This window comes from Panthera uncia (assembly GCF_023721935.1).
Source record: "Panthera uncia isolate 11264 chromosome C1 unlocalized genomic scaffold, Puncia_PCG_1.0 HiC_scaffold_3, whole genome shotgun sequence".
NCBI classification, from domain to species: domain Eukaryota; kingdom Metazoa; phylum Chordata; class Mammalia; order Carnivora; family Felidae; genus Panthera; species Panthera uncia.
Window position 1 is genome coordinate 9,399,040 of NW_026057584.1, and position 17,880 is coordinate 9,416,919.

At 44.0% G+C, this 17,880-nt stretch overlaps 2 protein-coding genes across 3 annotated transcripts in view; one reads left to right on the forward strand and one right to left on the reverse strand.

Moving 5' to 3' along the window:
- The window catches only part of LOC125910941 (proline-rich protein HaeIII subfamily 1-like), a 1,180-nt gene extending 667 nt beyond the window's left edge, over nt 1-513 (reverse strand). The window contains exon 1 of the mRNA XM_049614471.1: nt 3-513. Within this exon, the coding sequence (XP_049470428.1) occupies nt 3-513 (511 nt within the window). The remainder of the gene's footprint in view (nt 1-2) is intronic.
- The window catches only part of SLC16A14 (solute carrier family 16 member 14), a 33,027-nt gene that overhangs the window by 654 nt on the left and 14,493 nt on the right, over nt 1-17,880 (forward strand). The window contains exons 2-3 of one of the 2 annotated variants that reach the window (XM_049614765.1): nt 8,935-9,206; nt 16,494-16,637. In XM_049614765.1, coding sequence (XP_049470722.1) covers nt 8,948-9,206; nt 16,494-16,637 — 403 coding nt within the window. In that variant the 5' untranslated portion in view covers nt 8,935-8,947. Of the gene's footprint in view, nt 1-8,221; nt 9,207-16,493; nt 16,638-17,880 lie in introns of those variants that run through there. The other variant, XM_049614764.1, reaches the window with a different exon arrangement.

The window sequence follows — 17,880 nt, forward strand, 5'->3', positions numbered from 1 at the left end:
ACGCGGGGTCGCGAGCTGCGGGCGAGGCCACCGCGGGGTGGGCGGGGGGCCGCGGACCCGGGCGGAGCGCGGGGACGCGCGCCTCGCTCCCCCCTGCGGCCAGGGCCCCGCGCGCGTCCGGCAGGGCGCACGGGGCCCCCTGCACTCCGGCCCGGCCCCGCTCCCGCCTCCTCGAGGCCACCGTGGGAGTCGAACCGGGCAGTGGCGGAGCGGAGAGGGGGACCGGGGGCTGCGGCCGGGGGACGTTCGGGGATGTGTCCCCGCGCGGGCGGCCGGGACTGCGCTCGGCCCGCTTCCCCGCGGAGCTGGCGGGTTCCGAGCCCGCCGCTGGACGCGGCTGCGCGGGATGGGGGTCTCGGGGCGCGGGGGGGCGCGGGGCGAACGAGGAGCCCCCGAGCGGGGCGCGCAGGTGCTAGTCCCCCTCCGTGGGGAGGAAAGGGGGCTGGGGGAGACGGGGCGACGGGGCGAGGGGCCCGGCGCGGCCATCACCGGGCCAAACGCCGCCGAGGCCATTGGCGATGTTGAAGGAGCTGAACCCTGCTTACCAATTAACCCTTTTTCTTTCCGCGGAAAAGTTGATTCGGGTTAATTAGCAAGGGTGAGCGAGGATTATTGTCAAGGATTAGAAAGATTCCTTTTCGCCTTGTCTGACGTGTGTGTGTGTGTGTGTGTGTGTGTGTGTGTGTGGCAGGCAGAGAGACAGGGACAGAGACAGATGGTGGGGTGGATAAAACAGGTTTTGGAAACCCGCAGTCCTGGCTCCACTACCTGCTAGTTTGATCTCTAAGCTTCATCCTCCCCCCCCCCCCCCCCCACCATCGACAAATAGGCTCAGTTTCCTCATCTGTGAAATGGGGACATTGATGCCAACCGGACAGGATCGGTGTGGAGAAGCCACCTAGCACAGCCCCTGGCCCATAAAAGGCATTTATATGTTTAGTTCTCCCCAGGACAGCGCGAACCCACGCTGAAAGTTTCCATTTCTTCTGCGCCGCCCTCTCTGCACTCGCCCAGCTCCCCAACCGTCTCAGCCCCAAACCTCTTCAGCCTGTTGGGCTCAAGTGCGCCCCCTAAAGGCCCAAGAGTTACTGTGCACACCAGGGCTAGAGGGCGAAGAATCCCTAAGAGCCCAATTGGAGGGGCACGCACCATCATGCTCTGTCCACCTTTCCGGAAGGTTGTAATTTCCGTTTTAACGGGGCGCTGTCCCCTTTGCTTGTCGCTTATACAGAACTCACTGCATGCTAACATCATCACAGAAGCCAAATTAAAAGCGAAAGACTTGCTTATAAAACTTACTCCCGTAACAGAGTTGTAGAAAATGGAATTGTTTTAATCTCTGATACAGTCCAGCTGGCTGTAAATTGTTTTCACCTCAACCTGTGAACACACATATATGTAGCTGGCCTCCATTTTCATAGCCTTCCCTACGTTTATGATTAATTCTTCACCATTTGTGAACTCACATTGGGGGCAAATGGAAGGTTGACTATTGGTCCCATATCTTCCCACTGCCTGCCTTCACCTTCTTCGTTTCAAGACCCTCATGTTGTATGCTGACCTTCCAACAGGCCAGCCTAGAATGGGTTCCATCTTTCATGTTGATCCTTAGAGGAAGCCCCACACTCTATGCCTCCGTTTACCCCAGTGTGCCCCATGCATGTTGTTTTATGCATGTGTCAGGATGTGGACAAGGTGGGAGAGCTTGAAGGCCATGCGGTGTAGAAAGACGGGGAGCCTGGGAGACAGGGTGGTCCAGAACCTTCCCCAGTTCATTCTCCCTCTCTCCCTCTCTCCTCTCTCTCTCTCTCTCTCTCTCTCTCTCTCTCTCTCTCTCTCACTGGCTGTAGACTAGGATTATAATACTCAAATGGTTATTTTGTATCTTATAATGATATAAATGCTTAAAGCAAACTTGGGGGTGGAGGGAAATAGAAATACGTTTTTCTGTTGTCTTTTGTTTGTTTTAGTTAACGTGGTCGGACAGTAGGTTAACTGTGATTAGTCAAAACAGGAATTACTAACGGAGAGATTAGGATATGAAACTCAGATGACTCTGTTGCGTGGTAATTCCTTTAGGGACCTCTGAGGACTGAATAGGACTTCGTTTTGGCCCCTCACCCCCCACCAGTGCTCTCTATTTGACACTAACACCACATGCACCCTTACGTCTCTTGAATAAAACTTGGCAATTAAATGCTACTCACTGTCATTTATTTATGAACAAATAAACTGGAAATGTTGAGGCAGCTCAATGGCAACTGCATCTCTTAACCCATAAAATTAATAATTCAGTAAGACTCTAAAGTTCTTACCGTTGCTTAGGAAAATGCTTACTGTTTCAAGTCATGGGGTGAAAAACTACAACTCTTGTTGTATCATTATTTCAAGCTTTGTCGTAGATGCAAACGGACTTTCGGAAAATGCCAGGTTGTTTTGGCTTCCTGGACAGGGCTGAGCATTATCCCCCAGATTGAAAACGAGGGTGTTAGTCCTCATCTAGGCCAGTCGCACCCCTTGTCAGGCCACCTGATTCTTCTCTTTCTGGCCCCCTGAGATCCTGCATACAGGTAGCGGGGACAGAGGGAAGACAGCCACCCAACACCCCTTCTGATACCTTTGTAGGTTTATCTGCTGGGCCTTCTGCCAGGGCGGCTCTCTTCTGGCCTCTGAGCTTTGGGAAGCAAGGACTGCCTCATCACTTACCATCCTCTCGCTGCAGGGAGAGCAGGGTAGTGGCAGACTAGACTCCCCAGGGGAAGTGGCTCCCGAATCATCTGCTTTCTCTTTTACAGTCAGCCACTAATCTACAGCTGATCCCAGATAATGTTTATCATGGTTAGAAGATAGAGAGAGGGACTTTTATTGTGTTACCATAAAGTTAATATGTGTTTATTGTGATTTTTTTTTAACCAACGAGATAAATTAAAAGGAGAAAAATTACTTTAAGACCATCAGCCAAAGAACAACCTCCCTCCACATTTTTCTCTCACCATATCAAGGTTTGGCTCTTATAATTTAGGTGAATCTTGGAGGAACAGTAGAGGAACAGGAGGTTCGAAGGAGAGAAGTGGGTCCCCAAAAGTCAGATGAAGAGAAGGTCATGTCCTGAAGGTTGAGAGACTGTGCCAAGGTCAGGGAGGTGCTTTCTCAGGGCTGGAGCGCACAGGTCAAAGGTGGGGAGAGGGGAGCAGGGACCAGGGGACCAGGTGGCAGAAATCACATAGCAAGATAGCATTTTATCCCTCCCAGCTGTCTGCAAAACGAGGAGAAGAAAAAGGACCCAGGCAGAGAGGAATAATGTGGGCAGGAAGTGTTGTGGTTGAGAATTGGATGGGTGTTTAAGACCTGGGATCACTTAAAAGATAAAAATAATAATGAGAACGGGATGTGAGGGAAAAGGAAAGTCAAGATGAGCCCCAGGACAGATCCATGAAGCTGTTCTTCCACTGGCATCCTTGGTTTCCCAACACCCACTTCTTCCCAAGAAATTCTTAGCCAGAACCAAAGCCCCAGTCTGGCGAGCAGCCAGCTTTTCCTATAAAGGTCCAGAGAGTAAGTATTTTAAGTTTCATGGACCATAGAGCCTTTAAAAAAGGACAACTCTTAGCTCTGGGTCTACGTGTAGAGAAGGAGACTGTGGGCAGTGTGTGGTCCACCACAACCTACTTCTCCGTCCCCACCACCCTGTCCACACCAGGACACTGCTGAGAGAGCCCCACAATTGAAGGGACTCCTTGTGTATTTAGGATTATCGTTCGTTCCTCCTTCGTCCGTTACAGCAGAACAGTTAGTAATATCCATGTGGTGTGGTTCATAATGATCATTATTTCCTTATTTTTTCTTCTGTTTTAAAACAATTAATTGAGGGGCACGTGGCTGGCTCAGTAGGTAGAGCAAAGAGCGACTCTTTTTATCTTGGGTCATGAGTTTGAACCCCACGTTGGGTGTAGAGATTACCTAAATAAATAAATCTTAAAAAAAATAATAAAATAGGGGCGCCTGGGTGGCTCAGTCGGTTAAGCGTCCGACTTCGGCTCAGGTCATGATCTTGCGGTTTGTGAGTTCAAGCCCCGTGTCGGGCTCTGTGCTCACAGCTCAGAGCCTGGAGCCTGCTTCCGGTTCTGTGTCTCCCTCTCTCTCTGCCCCTCCCCTGTTCACATTCTGTCTCTTAATAATAAATAAACGTTAAAATTTAAAAAAAAAATAGTAAATAAAATAATAAAATAATCAGTTGAAAATGAATCGATGTCTGTTTTTTTATTTTTTTAATTAATTAATTAATTAATTAATTATTTAATTTACATCCAAGGTAGCATATAGTGCAACAATGATTTCAGGAGTAGATTCCTTAGTGCCCCTTACCCATTTGGCCCATCCCCCCTCCCGCAACCCCTCCAGGAACCCTGTTTGTTCTCTTACGTTTTGTCCCCCTCCCTGTTTTTCTATTTTTACTTCTCTTCCCTTATGTTCATCTGTTTTGTATCTTAAAGTCCTCATATGAGTGAAGTCATAGGATATTTGTCTTTCTCTGACTGACTGATTTCGCTTAGCATAATACCCTCTCGCTCCATCCACACAGTTGTGAATGGCAAGATTTCATTCTTTTTGATTGCCAAGTAATACTCCATTGTATCTGTATACCACATCTTCTTTATCCATTCATCCATCGATGGACACTTGGGCTCTTTCCATGCTGTTGGGCTGTTGTCGAGAGTGCTGCTATAAACATTGGGATGCATGTGTCCCTTCAAAACAGCACACTTGTATCCCTTGGATAAATGCCTAGTAGTGCAATTGCTGGGTCGTAGGGTAGTTCTAGTTTTATTTTTTTGAGGAACCCCCATCCTGCTTTCCGGAGTGGCTGCACCAGCTTGCATTCCCACCAGCAGTGCAAAAGAGATCCTCTTTCTCCGCATCCTTGTCAACATCCATCGTTGCCTGAATTGTTCATGTTGGCCATTCTGACAGGTGTGAGGTGGTATCTCATTGTGGTTTTGATTTGTATTTCCCTGATGTTGAGCATTTTTTCACGTGGTGGTTGGCCATCTGGATGTCTTCTTTGGAGAAGTGTCTATTCATGTCTTTTGCTCCTTTCTTCACTGGATTATTTGTTTTTTGGGTGTTGAGTTTGATAAGTTCTTTATAGATTTTGGATACTAACCCTTTATCTGATATGTCATTTGCAAATATCTTCTCCCATTCCTTTGGTTGCCTTTTAGTTTTGCTGATTGTTTCCTTCGCTGTGCAGAAGATTTTTATTTTGATGAGGTCCCAGTAGTTCATTTTTGCTTTTGTTTCCCTTGCCTCCGGAGACGTGTTGAGTAAGAAGTTGCTGTGGCCAAGATCGAAGAGGTTTTTGCCGGCTTTCTTCTTGAGCATTTTGACAGCTTCCTGTCTTACATTGAGGTCTTTCATCCATTTTGAGTTTATTTTTGTGTCTGGTGTAAGAAAGTGGTCCAGGTTCATTTTTCTTCATGCTGCTGTCCAGTTTTCCCAGCACCACTTGCTGAAGAGACTGTCTTTATTCCACTGGATATTCTTTCCTGCTTTGTCAAAGATTAGTTGTGGACCCATACATTTGTGGGTCCGTTTCTGGGTTCTCTATTCTGTTCCATTGATCTGAGTGTCTGCTTTTGTGCCAGTACCATACTGTCTTGATGATTACAGCTTTGTAATATATCTTGAAGTCTGGAATTGTGATGCCTCCAGCTTTGGTTTTCTTTTTCAAGATTGCTTTGGCTATTCGGGGTCTTTTCTGGTTCCATACAAATTTCAGGATTGTTTGTTCTAGCTCTGTGAAGAATGCTGGTGTTGTTTTGATAAGGATTGCATTGAATATATAGATTGCTTTGGGTAGTATCGACATTTTAACAATATTTGTTCTTCCGATCCAGGAGCATGGTCTTCTTCAATTTCTTTCATAAGCTGTCTATAGGTTTCAGTGTGTAGACTCTTCAACTCTTTGGTTAGGTTTATTCCTAGGTATTTTATGGGTTTTGGTGCAATCGTAAATGGGATAGATTCCTTGAATCTCTTTCTGTTGCTTTATTATTGGTGTATAAGAATGCAACCGATTTCTGTGCATTGATTTTATATCCTGCAACTTTGCTGAATTCCTAGATCAGTTCTAGCAGTTTTTTGGTGGAATCTTTTGGGTTTTCCATATAGAGTATCATGTCATCTGTGAAGAGCGGAAGTTTTACTTCCTCCTGGCCCATTTCGATGCCTTTTATTCCTTTGTGTGGTCTGATCGCTGAGGCTAAGACTTCCAAAGCATGTTGAATAACAGTGACGAGAGTGGACATCCCTGTTGTGTTCCTGACCTTAGAGGCAAAGCTCTCCATTTTTCCCCATTGAGGATGATATTAACGTTGGGTCGTTCATATGTGGCTTTTATGATCTCGAGTTATGCTCCTTCTATCCCTGCTTTCTTGAGGGTTTTTACCAAGAAAGGATGCTGGTTTTGGTCAAATGTTTTCTCTGCATTTGAGAGGATCATGTGGTTCTTGTCCTTTCTCTGCATTTATTGAGAGGATCATGTGGTTCTTGTCCTTTCTTTTATTGATGTGATGAATCACATTGATTGTTATGCAAATATTGAACCAGCCCTGCATCCCAGGTATAAATCCCACTTGGCTGTGGTGAATAATATTTTTAATGTATTGTTGGATCCGGTTGGCTAGTATCTAGTTGAGGATTTTTGCATCCATGTTCATCAGGGAAATTGGTCTGTAGTTCTCCTTTTTAGTGGGGTCTTTGGTTTTGGAATCAAGGTAATGCTGGCTTCATAGAATGAGTTTGGAAGTTTTCCTTCCATTTCTGTTTTTTTGGAACAGCATCAAAAGAATAGGTGTTAACTCTTCTTTAAATGTTCCAGGGGTAGAATTCCCCTGGAAGGCTATCCAGCCCTAGACTCTTGTTTTGGAGGAGATTTTTGATTACTAATTCTATTTCTTTGCTGGGAATCAATGTCTATTTTAAAGACATTATTTAAATTGAGTAAGACATTTCATGTATTGGCTGCAAATTTCACTTTCCAAAACAAAGGTTTTCATCTTGCACTCATGCACTTGCTATTTTACATTTGAAACAACATAAAATCTCCCAAGTAGGCGTAGAGAGTGACAGAAGTGAAGAACTCAAGTTCCGGTTCCTCATCTCTACGATAACCGTGCTGTCAGTTCATCTCGACCGTCCTGCTGAAGGTGGTGACATGTGGCATCACAGCAGCTGCAGACCTTCTCTGTGCCACAGAGAGATCCAACAATTCCGAACTCATAGGAACTTACTCTCAAAGCAGATGTGCGTAACTGGGGCCACCTGCGTGTCAGGGCCAACCGTATAACCAGGGGTCCTCTGAAATAGCTCCCTTGGATGATACAGTGCCTACGAAAGGATAAGTAACAGCACCATGCTGATTTGAAGCTTACAGACAGAAAATTCAAATGTAATTGTTTGAAACTTTGACCAGCAAAAGATCTTTGAGGAGAGGAGTATTTTATCAGTGATGTCGTCTGGATTTGCAGGCACATAGTGATCATAAAAAACAGACCAACTTTTAGTGGTTTGTTGTTTTAAAGTTCTCCCCTCATGACGCTCAATGATGCTCTAATTGCCAGCTTCCGGGGAGGTGCTTCCAGCGCTCTGTCCCTGGTGCTGCACTCCCGTGACTCTGCAGCGATGCCCTGCACGGCTCAGCTCCCCCTTCCAGACTCCCTGACAGTCATTGCCACTTGTTGTAGGCAACCTGTCTCTTCCATTTTCCTAAGCATTGATGCACCTTCATAACCACCATCCTCTTCATTGTCAGCCGGTGACCTAACTTCCTGCTTCACCCAAGAATTAGACCATCAGGTGTTACTTCTCATACCACTACTGAGCTTGTCATCTGCATATACCCTCTGCTTCTTCTGGTCTCAGGGGACTGACTGCTCCTCCTGGTCAAGACCAATTCTCCTGTCCCACCACCTCCACGATGACTGTCTCTGTCTGTCCTTCTTCTACTCTTTATCCTCAGTTCTCATACGTGCCCTCAATGATCATCGTAAAAAATAAAGATGAAACCAGAGTCCTCACCAGACCTGGCATCACAGCCCCCCTCTAGTTCCATCCAACCCCCAGGTCTCTCCTCCAAACATCTTGAGATGTATCTATGCAGAGCATGAGTCATCATGCCCGTTTCCCGTACAAACTCAGCGCTCAGCTTTCTAGTTTCCCAGGGAATGCTGGAATAGGGGTAGGCAGAATGGGTAAAAACATGTGTCTTGTGTATAAGACCTGGGTATCACTGTTATTAGAAAGCTATGTCTCCCATTGTAGAAATAATAAATTGGCCTTCTAGTTTACCAGTCTCTCCTGAGTTGGGTTCACATGAGTTGGTCTCCTGAGGCTAATCCACTCTGGCCGTACCAAACAAATGGAATGCTTGGACACGCAAAATGAGAACCAGATGCTTTGCCAAGGGCCCTACCAAGGCAAAACTACCCCGAAAGCCTGTTTAAGGCCAGATGTCTTCCTTCTGTGACATCTTTGTTGTCACTTGTCAGTCCCCATCTCAATAGTGGACACAAGGCATGGGCTTTAAGGTCAGGAATAGCTGAGTTTGATTCCTAGGTTCCTGTGTAGCCAGACTTACTGGCCGTGAGAACTTGGGAAAGGCATTTCCCTTCCCTGAGTCTATTTCCATTTCTTTAAAAAACGGAAAATAACACTGATATAAAGGACGATGGTAAAGATGAAACGGGTTTCACAAAAGTGCTTGGCAGTAAAAAAGTAAGGAGTGTTCCCAAATCTGCACAATGACAAATTGAATCTGAAGGTCTGATAGGATGAGGCCACTTTGGTTGCAAAAGGGGAGGTAGAGCTGTCCAAGGAAGATAAAGATACTTTTGGTTTGATGTACAAGGAAATTATCTGTCATGTGTATTTCAGAAAATCTTGGAAAATGTATACAAGTCACGAAGATATTGGGTATGATTTTGAAGACGACCCCAAAGATAAGAAGACGCTTAAGCCCCACCCAAACATTGACAGTGGGTGGGCTTGGATGGTGGTTCTTTCCTCCTTCTTCGTGCACATCCTCATCATGGGCTCCCAGATGGCCCTGGGAGTCCTCAACGTGGAGTGGCTTGAAGAATTCCACCAGAGCCGCGGGCTGACTGCATGGGTCAGCTCCCTCAGCATGGGCATCACCTTGATTGTGGGTACGTTCGTGTGTGAACTCTTATAAAACTGAATAATTATAAATTGACAGTTTTCCACTCTAAATACGTTTTTATACTGTTGAAACATTAGCTACTAGATGTTAATGAAGGCACTAATTTTTTTTTCTGGTGGCAAAATATATATAACATCAAATTGACCGTTTTTAACCACCTTTAGGTAGGGGCACCTGGGTGGCTCAGTTGGTTAAGCGCCCAACTGTTGATCTCAGCTCAGGTCATGACCTCTCGGTTCGTGAGATTGAGCCCCACATCAGGCTCTGCGTGGATAGAGAGGAGCCTGCTTGGGATTCTCTAGCTCCCTTTCTCTCTGCCTCTCACCCCTCCTTTCAAAATAAATAAATAAACCTTAAAAAATGTTGTTTAGCCACTTTTAGGTATACGGTTCATTGCCATTGAGTACATTCATCAACACCATCCATCTCCAGAATCTTTTCATCATCCGAAACTGAAACTCCGTACCCGTGAACCAGTAACTCCCCAGTCCCACCACCACTCTGTTTTCTGTCTCTATGACATGTAAGTTGAATCATACAGTATTTGTCATTTTGTCTGATATTACTATTTAAATATTATAAAAAGTTGGAGTGTCTTAAAAACTGATCATTTAAAAAATGTTGCTTCATTCAGGGCGCCTAGATGGCTCAGTCAGTTAAGCGTCCAATTTAGGCTCAGGTCATGATCTCACAGCTGGTGAGTTCGAGCTCCGCATCGGGCTCTGTGCCGACAACTCAGAGCCTGGATCCTGCTTCAGATTCTGTCTCTGTCTTTCTCTGCCCCTCCCCCACTCGTGCGCTGTCTCGCTCTCTAATACAAATAAACATTAAAAAATTTTGCTCCTAACTCTGTTTTCTTGACTGCTGTAATTCATTATACATCATTACAGATGTGATGATACTTAACTACTTTAATTCTTTAATACTTAATGAATATTTGTAAAAGAAAAAAAATTTAGAGAAAACACCATAAAATCAAGCAACAATCTTATTTCAGAGTTCCAATTATTTAATTTGAGATATCAATCCTATGCTGTTGAAAAATCTACTAAGCTCCTTTTAGAAAGGTTTCTGATCTAGCTAACAGGAAGGAATAATAATATATTTTCTAGTTAAACCTGAACGCACACCAATCTGTGAAAGCAATCCGTAGGCAGTTGGAGATACCAAGCTAGACAATTATCATAAATGTAACATGTTATTATGGCCCATGGGTTTCCTTTTGGGAACTAAACAATTTTTACTCTCAACTAATACTTAATAAGCATCTCTTCCCCTTGCCTTATCTTCCCCTTGCCTTATCTCTTGAAAGTAAAAGCCACACTTTTACATCAGATTTCTCTTTAGTTTCAAGTATTCACAATATATTTTATACTAGAAACATAAATGGCCTCAAATCTTTTTCTGGTTCTGTGAGAGTTTGGGTATGACAGGCATCTGTGTGTTTGATGGAAGCCTCCCTTTTCAGTGATCTCCACGTTGGTAATTAATCGCTTGAATCCGACTCAAAGATTTGTTGATCTTGGCTGGCATTCAGACAGTGTTATTGGATAATACAAACAACATTAATAATCATGGTAGTGCTAATAATGGAAAACAAGGACAAAGTGTTATTTCTCAAGATGTGTGTGGAGTAGGCATGTTTATCAAAGGGAATTAATACTAATCTTGCTTTAAAATTACATCAGGGCACCATTATGTGTGTGAGGGAATTACGGACACATCGTCTAGCCTGCAACATTAAGGAACTGACTCCTTCAACCCTGCACTGGCCTTATTAAAACAAGGACTGTCATCCGAAAAATGGAGGATGGTTTGCTTCAGTGTAGGGACAACGCTACATTTGTGTTGGATGTGATTCAGCCTTTTCAGTAGGTCACAGAAGGAAAACTGTGCTTCTAGCACACTTAACATCCGTTTTTCTTACTTTTTAAAAACTAAATCTTTAAGAGGTGCCTGGCCAGCTCAGTCCGTGGAGCATGCAACTTTTGACCTTGGGGTTGTGAGTTCGAGCCCCATGCTGGGTGTAATGACTACTTAAAAATAAAATCTTTACAAGAAACAAATCTTTAAGGGGTAGAACAAAACACTTACAGATTCAATCTAGGAAGTGCATACCCACCGCAAAAAAGAAGACTCCGCAAAAAGCCAGCATACGAAATGTCCCATTTCCAAATCATCCAATAAGGTTGTCTTAGGTACGATTTTGTGTTTCACAAGTTCTACAAAAGTAAGCAATGGAAGCCAGTCTTGAAATTATTGGAAATGATTTTGAATAGGACCCTCACAATAAGAACACCTAACTCAGAGCCATGGTGAGATGTGATTGTCCTCTTTTATTGGGAGGTAATTCAGAATTCTGTTGGAGAGTCCGTGAATTCCAGACAGCATAATTTCAGTGCGTAGACTAACCTTTCTACAGGAAGGGTGGGTGCCTGCCGGATAAATATCTTTTGCCTCGGAAATCATAACCCAGAAACATTCATAGTTATACAAATAAAAGGTCTGTTATCTTATCATCGTCTTAAACTGCCATTCATTATCTCAAGTTGCCTGATACGGGGTGGCTGCAGATATGTAGGGGTTTTTCCAAGCCAGAAGCCCAAAAGAACATCTCTCCTTTATGTAGCACTTCTTACATGCCAAACGCGCCTTATGTATATGATCTCGTTTGATCCCACAACAACGCTAGAGCCAGACCGTTGTCTCTATCTGACGTAGGAAGAACATGCAATGCTCACAGACTTTAAGCAACTAACCGAAGGTCGAACAGCCGACAAGTGTGAGGCAGGCTTCAGAGCTGGTCCACTGGACTCCAAAATCGTGTCTGCCACACCACACTGTCTGCCATTACGTGAAATGAGAACTGAAAATGGTTTTGAAGTGAATAAATATAAATTGTTTTCACTTTCTAACCATTAGAAGCATATTGGGTTTTCCCTTTTAAATTAGAAAAAACAAATCCATGGGACGCCTGGGTGGCTCAGTCGGTTGAGCTTCGAACTCTTGACTTCAGTCTCATGGTTCGTGGGTTCGAGCCCCACGTCAGGCTCTGCACTGTTACTGCTTGGGATTCTCTCTTTCTGTCTCTCTCTCTCTCTCTCTCACTTTGTCCCTCCCCTGCTCGCTCGCTCTAAATAAATAGATAGATAGATACCCATGAATTACGTTACAGAGTTGAAAGCCATCTCTCTCTTGGGCAGTAGCTTGCACATGGGAAATTCAATAATTTCATTCTTGTTTCCTTCTTTGCCAGCACAGACTTTGCCAGTTTCCTGCCGAAGGTCCCAATTTTTAACAAAATGTAATCACCTCAGTCGTATCTAGAGCAGCCTTAGTGATAGTCCTTGGAATAATTCTTGGTGGAAGCCATGTTGTTAGGGGAATCTACTGGCTGCAAAAGGTTACTTACTTGCTAAGTAGATCTGGAGCAGCAGTTGTCAATCCTGACTGCACATCGGATCCCCCTGGAGAGCTTTAAAATCCCTGCCACTCACGCTGCACCTAGACCATTAAATCATAACCTCTTGGGAGGGGACCCAAACATCAGGTCTTTTTTAAAGCCCTTAAGTGACGCCAATGCTCAGCCAAGGCGGGGTGTTATTGATTCAGAGGCTCTGGATGCTCTATTGCAGGGAGGGGTTACCCCAAGAGGCCAGGAGTTCAATGAATTACCTACTTTCATCCATGATTATATGCCAAGGTCACCTCAGATTGTTTCTCTCCTCACCTGAGCTTTTTCCAACCTATGAGATGCAGAGATGGGCAAGTAATTGTGACTTCCTCATTGTGTTCCCTGCAGCTTTATTACATGGGAAATGGGCCAAAATCAGATTCCTTCTGAAGAGGAGAGTCTGATACTGTGTAGAATTTCATTCCCAGAACACTGAATTTCTCCACAACAATGGGAATCATAGCCAGACGACCCACCAGCTCCTTTGCCCCTTGTCCTTAGACCACGTAGGGAGTTCTTTTCATTGCGGTGAAATGGTAATTTGAGCTTGGAGATTCCAGCTGGCCATCAGCAATCATTAGAAAATGGAAAGGAATCATGGGGCACCTGGGTGGCTCAGTGGGTAAAGTGTCCGACTTCAGCTCAGGTCAAGATCTCCCAGTCTGTGAGTTCGAGCTTTATGTCAGGCTCTGTGCTGACAGCTCAGAGCCTGGATTCTGCTTTGGATTCTGTGTCTCCCTCTCTCTCTCCCCCTCCCATGCTCGCACTCTGTCTCTCTCTCCCTCTCTCTGTCTCTCTCTCAAAAATAAATAAAGATTTAAAAAATTTTTGTTTTAAATGGAACGGAATCAGAAAGCTTGGGTCTGACTTCCTTTTTTTTTTTTTTTTTTTTGACTTATCTGTGTTTTGTAACCATGGAGGAATCACAACATTGCTGGGGCTGACTTTGCCCATCGCCAAGTCATATGGGACTAAACTCCGGCACAAGAGAGACGAACTGAAGGGGCAGACACTGTTACCAACTTACTGTCCTTATCAGTAAAGCAATTAATTCTATCTTTTTGATATAGGACATTCCTTCACACAGGACTGCCTGCTCTTGGGAATTCCCCTGCCCTCTTTTTCCCCAAATGCTTTCTCAATGCCGTGTTCCATAAACATGCAGTATCACAGAAAAACTTGCTTCTGGGACCTTCTGTTAAATGCAAAATATGATCATGCTCCTGAACTCCTGAACATGCTTTAAAATTTTTTTCTTTTAAATGTTTATTTATTTGAGAGAGAGAGAGAGAGAGAGCACGAGGGGGGGTGGGGCAGAGAGAGAGGGAGACAGAATCTGAAGTAGGCTCCAGGCTCCAAGCTGTCAGCACAGAGCCCAACATGGGGCTTGAACTCATGAACCATGAGATCATGACCTGAGCCAAAGTCACTTAACCAGCTGAACCACCCAGGCGCCCTCTGAACATACTTTTAATAGCTTAAAAGGCCTATTAACAGAAGACTGATGAATCGTGCATTTTTTCTCTTTTTTATCCACTTACCTGAGATTTGAGTGCTGAAGTGACTGTGAGTTTAGAAAAATAAAAATATTCGTGAAGAAATCAAAGACACAGCTTCAACTTATGGCTTCTGAATTTCAGAATTATTGCCCCCAATAATTCCCTCAGATGTTTATGTCAGTGTGTTTAGTTTATATATTATTTATACCGTGTGGTTATTTTATATAAAATATATGTACTACATTAAGTTTATTCTAAGAGGCTTATCTACTGGATTATTTCCTGTATTGTGCCAGAGTTAATTAAATTAATAAATCATTACCTTCATAATTTTTAGGATTAAGCCCTCTCACAATCATTAGACAAAAAGAATTCATTAGCAAACTATGCATCCAAATATGTACATGAATATAGTTAGAGGTTTAAAGGAAAATTTTATTTTGGTTTGGACTAAAAGGGGAAGCTCCTTAGAGTTCAACAAATTTTTTTTAAATTTTTGTGATGTTTATTTATTTTTGAGAGACAGAGCCTAAACAGGGGAGGGGCAGAGAGAGAGGAAGACACAGAATCCGATGCAGGCTCCAGGCTCCGAGCTGTCAGCACAGAGCCCGACACAGAACTTGAACCCACCAGCCGTGAGCTCATGACCTGAGCTGAAGTCGGACGCTTAATCGACTGAGCCACCCAGGAGCCCCGAGTTTAACAAATTTTTAACCTGAAATATTTCCACTGGAATATAGGTTTCCATAACTGTAAAAAGTAATAATGATCAAAAGTAAGATGATGTTTAAAATGTGCCATCTTACCAAATATTGAATGTAGCCTCACACCATAGAGCTAAAATACAGATTGCTTTTTGGATAAGGAATCACTGATCACAAGGCAAGCATTAAGCTTCTGTGACATCAGCAGTTACCACGACATCAGCAGTTACCACAAAAGCAGGAAGAAAACACAGGAGGTCAACAAAAGCTAGAGCGTCAATAGAAAGTAAGCAGTAAGGATGTGTCGCTCGATACAGTATCGCTGTGATCGTGGCGTCGGCTGTGCACGGAAGCGTCTTCCTGAATCTTCTTCACGGTGTCATAAATGCATAGCCTGCTGGGGCCGGTCTGGGACTGAGAGTCGGCGGGGGCTGAAGTACACTATGAAGCGATGAGTTCTTTTCAACGTGGTTTGCATCTGGGTGTCCTCATGAACACAATCTCTCAGCTGTTTGCTGGAAGCATGGGAGAACTGGGAACCCCTTCCTGTACCCCCCTTAGGGCTGGAGTCAAAAACTCAGATAACAGCTAATATAAATGAGGGCAGGAGGCCAAGCACAGGACTAACGGGAAGGGTGGTGACAGTGGCAAAGTCAAGTGTGGACACAGCTACGGAGCAGCCACAGCTGTCTTGGCTGTGTGGGAAGCTACTGGGTTCTGTGTTGCCATTGGATTTGTTGTGAATGCTCTTAATTTTTAAATGTTGACAACTGATCCAAACATCTTTTAAACTACGTTCTGGATTTTTTTTTTTTAACGTTTATTTATTTTTGAGACAGAGAGAGACAGAGCATGATTGGGGGAGGGTCAGAGAGAGGGAGACACAGAATCTGAAACAGGCTCCAGGCTCTGAGCTGTCAGCACAGAGCCTGACGCAGGGCTCGAACTCACAGATCGTGAGATCTGTGACCTGAGCCGAAGTCGTTCGCTCAACCGACTGAGCCACCCAGGCGCCCCTGGATTTTTTTTAAGTTTATTTTATTTTTTTATTTTGAGAGAGAGAGCAAGCAGGGGAGGGGCGGAGAGAGAGAGGGAGACGGGATCTCAAGCAGACTGTCAGCACAGAGTCCGATGACTTGGGCCTGAACTCCTGACCTGAGCCAAAACCAAGAGTCAGACGCTTAACAGACTGAGCCACCCAGGCATCCCTAAACTATGTTCTGGATTTTAAAAATGCATCCACAGGCTGAATAAGCCCATAGACCACTAGTTTAGGACCTTACCTCTGTTGTGGACCAGAGAATGAACTAACTTATTTGTCTATTTATTTCAGGTCTGTCTTCCTTCAAAACCTAGAACCTTGGTTTCATGAACCAATGCGGTTACTGACACCCACTTTGCATATGCAAAGCCTTTTGCATATAAAGCAATGGGGGGGGGTTGGTTCTTTGTATTTAACAGCCCTAGTAATGTTGTAGTCTTTGTCTTCAAGTGAGGATTGATTAAGAGAGCAGGAATGTAAAACACCATCGGTCAATTCCCTTTTCAATGTCAATCCCCTTTTCAATGTCAATTCCCTTTTCAATGTCAATTCCCTTTTCAATGTTCCACGACAGGACCTTTCATCGGCTTGTTTATTAACACCTGTGGGTGTCGCCGGACCGCAATAATTGGAGGGCTGGTGAACTCCCTTGGCTGGGTATTGAGTGCCTATGCAGCAAACGTGCATTATCTCTTTATCACCTTTGGAGTGACAGCTGGTAAGCATAGTGATCTTTTTTAAACTCGATTTTAAATATATCTGTTGGGCATTTTGGCAATGAATAGTTATGGAGAAAAGAGACCCATTGAAATATTGTGTCCTTCTGTCTCCTCCCCCCCACCCCACCGTATACGCCAGGAAACACTTTTTAATATAAGATATTAAATATGCCTTGAGTGTGGAAAAACAACCTAATGAGTGCACTTGGCCTTCCTATTAGAATCTCATTAAATTTCCCATGATTGGTTCTAAGTTGCCAGTCTTCTTTCTTATGAGGAGTAGGAAAGGGAAGGTGATAATACAATTCAAAATAATTCACATAGGTGAACAGACCAAATATGGAGAGAATTAATAACACAGTCTCACTTAATAACTGCAGAATGGAGCATGAATCATCGGATAATTATTTTCTCCTTCCGCCCCTTTCAAATGAGTGAAATTAGCAACAAAATCCACAGATATGTAGAGACTCTGAGAAGCAAGTCCAGAGCAGAGAGTGTCACTGCCCAGTGAATAGGTAAGAATTGGCCAGTAGGCAACGTGGTTTGCATATCCGTTCTGCAAAACACATTCCTGGCCGTAATTTCCTTTATCAACAGGTAGCAGAATTTGCAACAGATGAGTAGTTTCTTGTACAATTCTATTGCAGTGAACCAGATCTAGCCTGACTTTCCTTTTTGAGTACAGAGCTTCAATCCTGATAAATGACACCTTGATGACAGTGTTGGAAGAAGAGTTACACATTAGAATTTGGAAGTTTTGCTTTGTTTTTTTTTCCCCCCCCCCACTTATTATCTGTGTGACTTTGGGCAAATCACTTAACCTGCTTATGCCTCAGTTTACTTATCCGCTAAATGGGATAAGGAAGAGTGCTGGGTTTACAGGATTATTGAAATGATTGAGATAATCTGTAGAAAGCACTTGGCACAGCATTTGCTACAAAATAGAGTCCTCGGTAGGTGTTAGCTAATGTGTAATTGTTGTATAGAATGCAACATCTTTATTATAGTATAAGCTTAACTGTCTGCTTTATGATAGCAGGAGACCTGAACACAAAAACCTACCCTCCAAATAAGTTGGCAGGCTGGTTCTCTGTCAGTTACATCAATCTGCATAAAGCATCTCCGTGTCCTTCCAAGCATAGTTTGAAAACCACTGATCTGAAGGACTTGGTAACAGCTCTGAAAGAACAACTTAAGATGTTTTCCCTGAGTAGTTTAGCAACTTTCCCCCAAACGGTC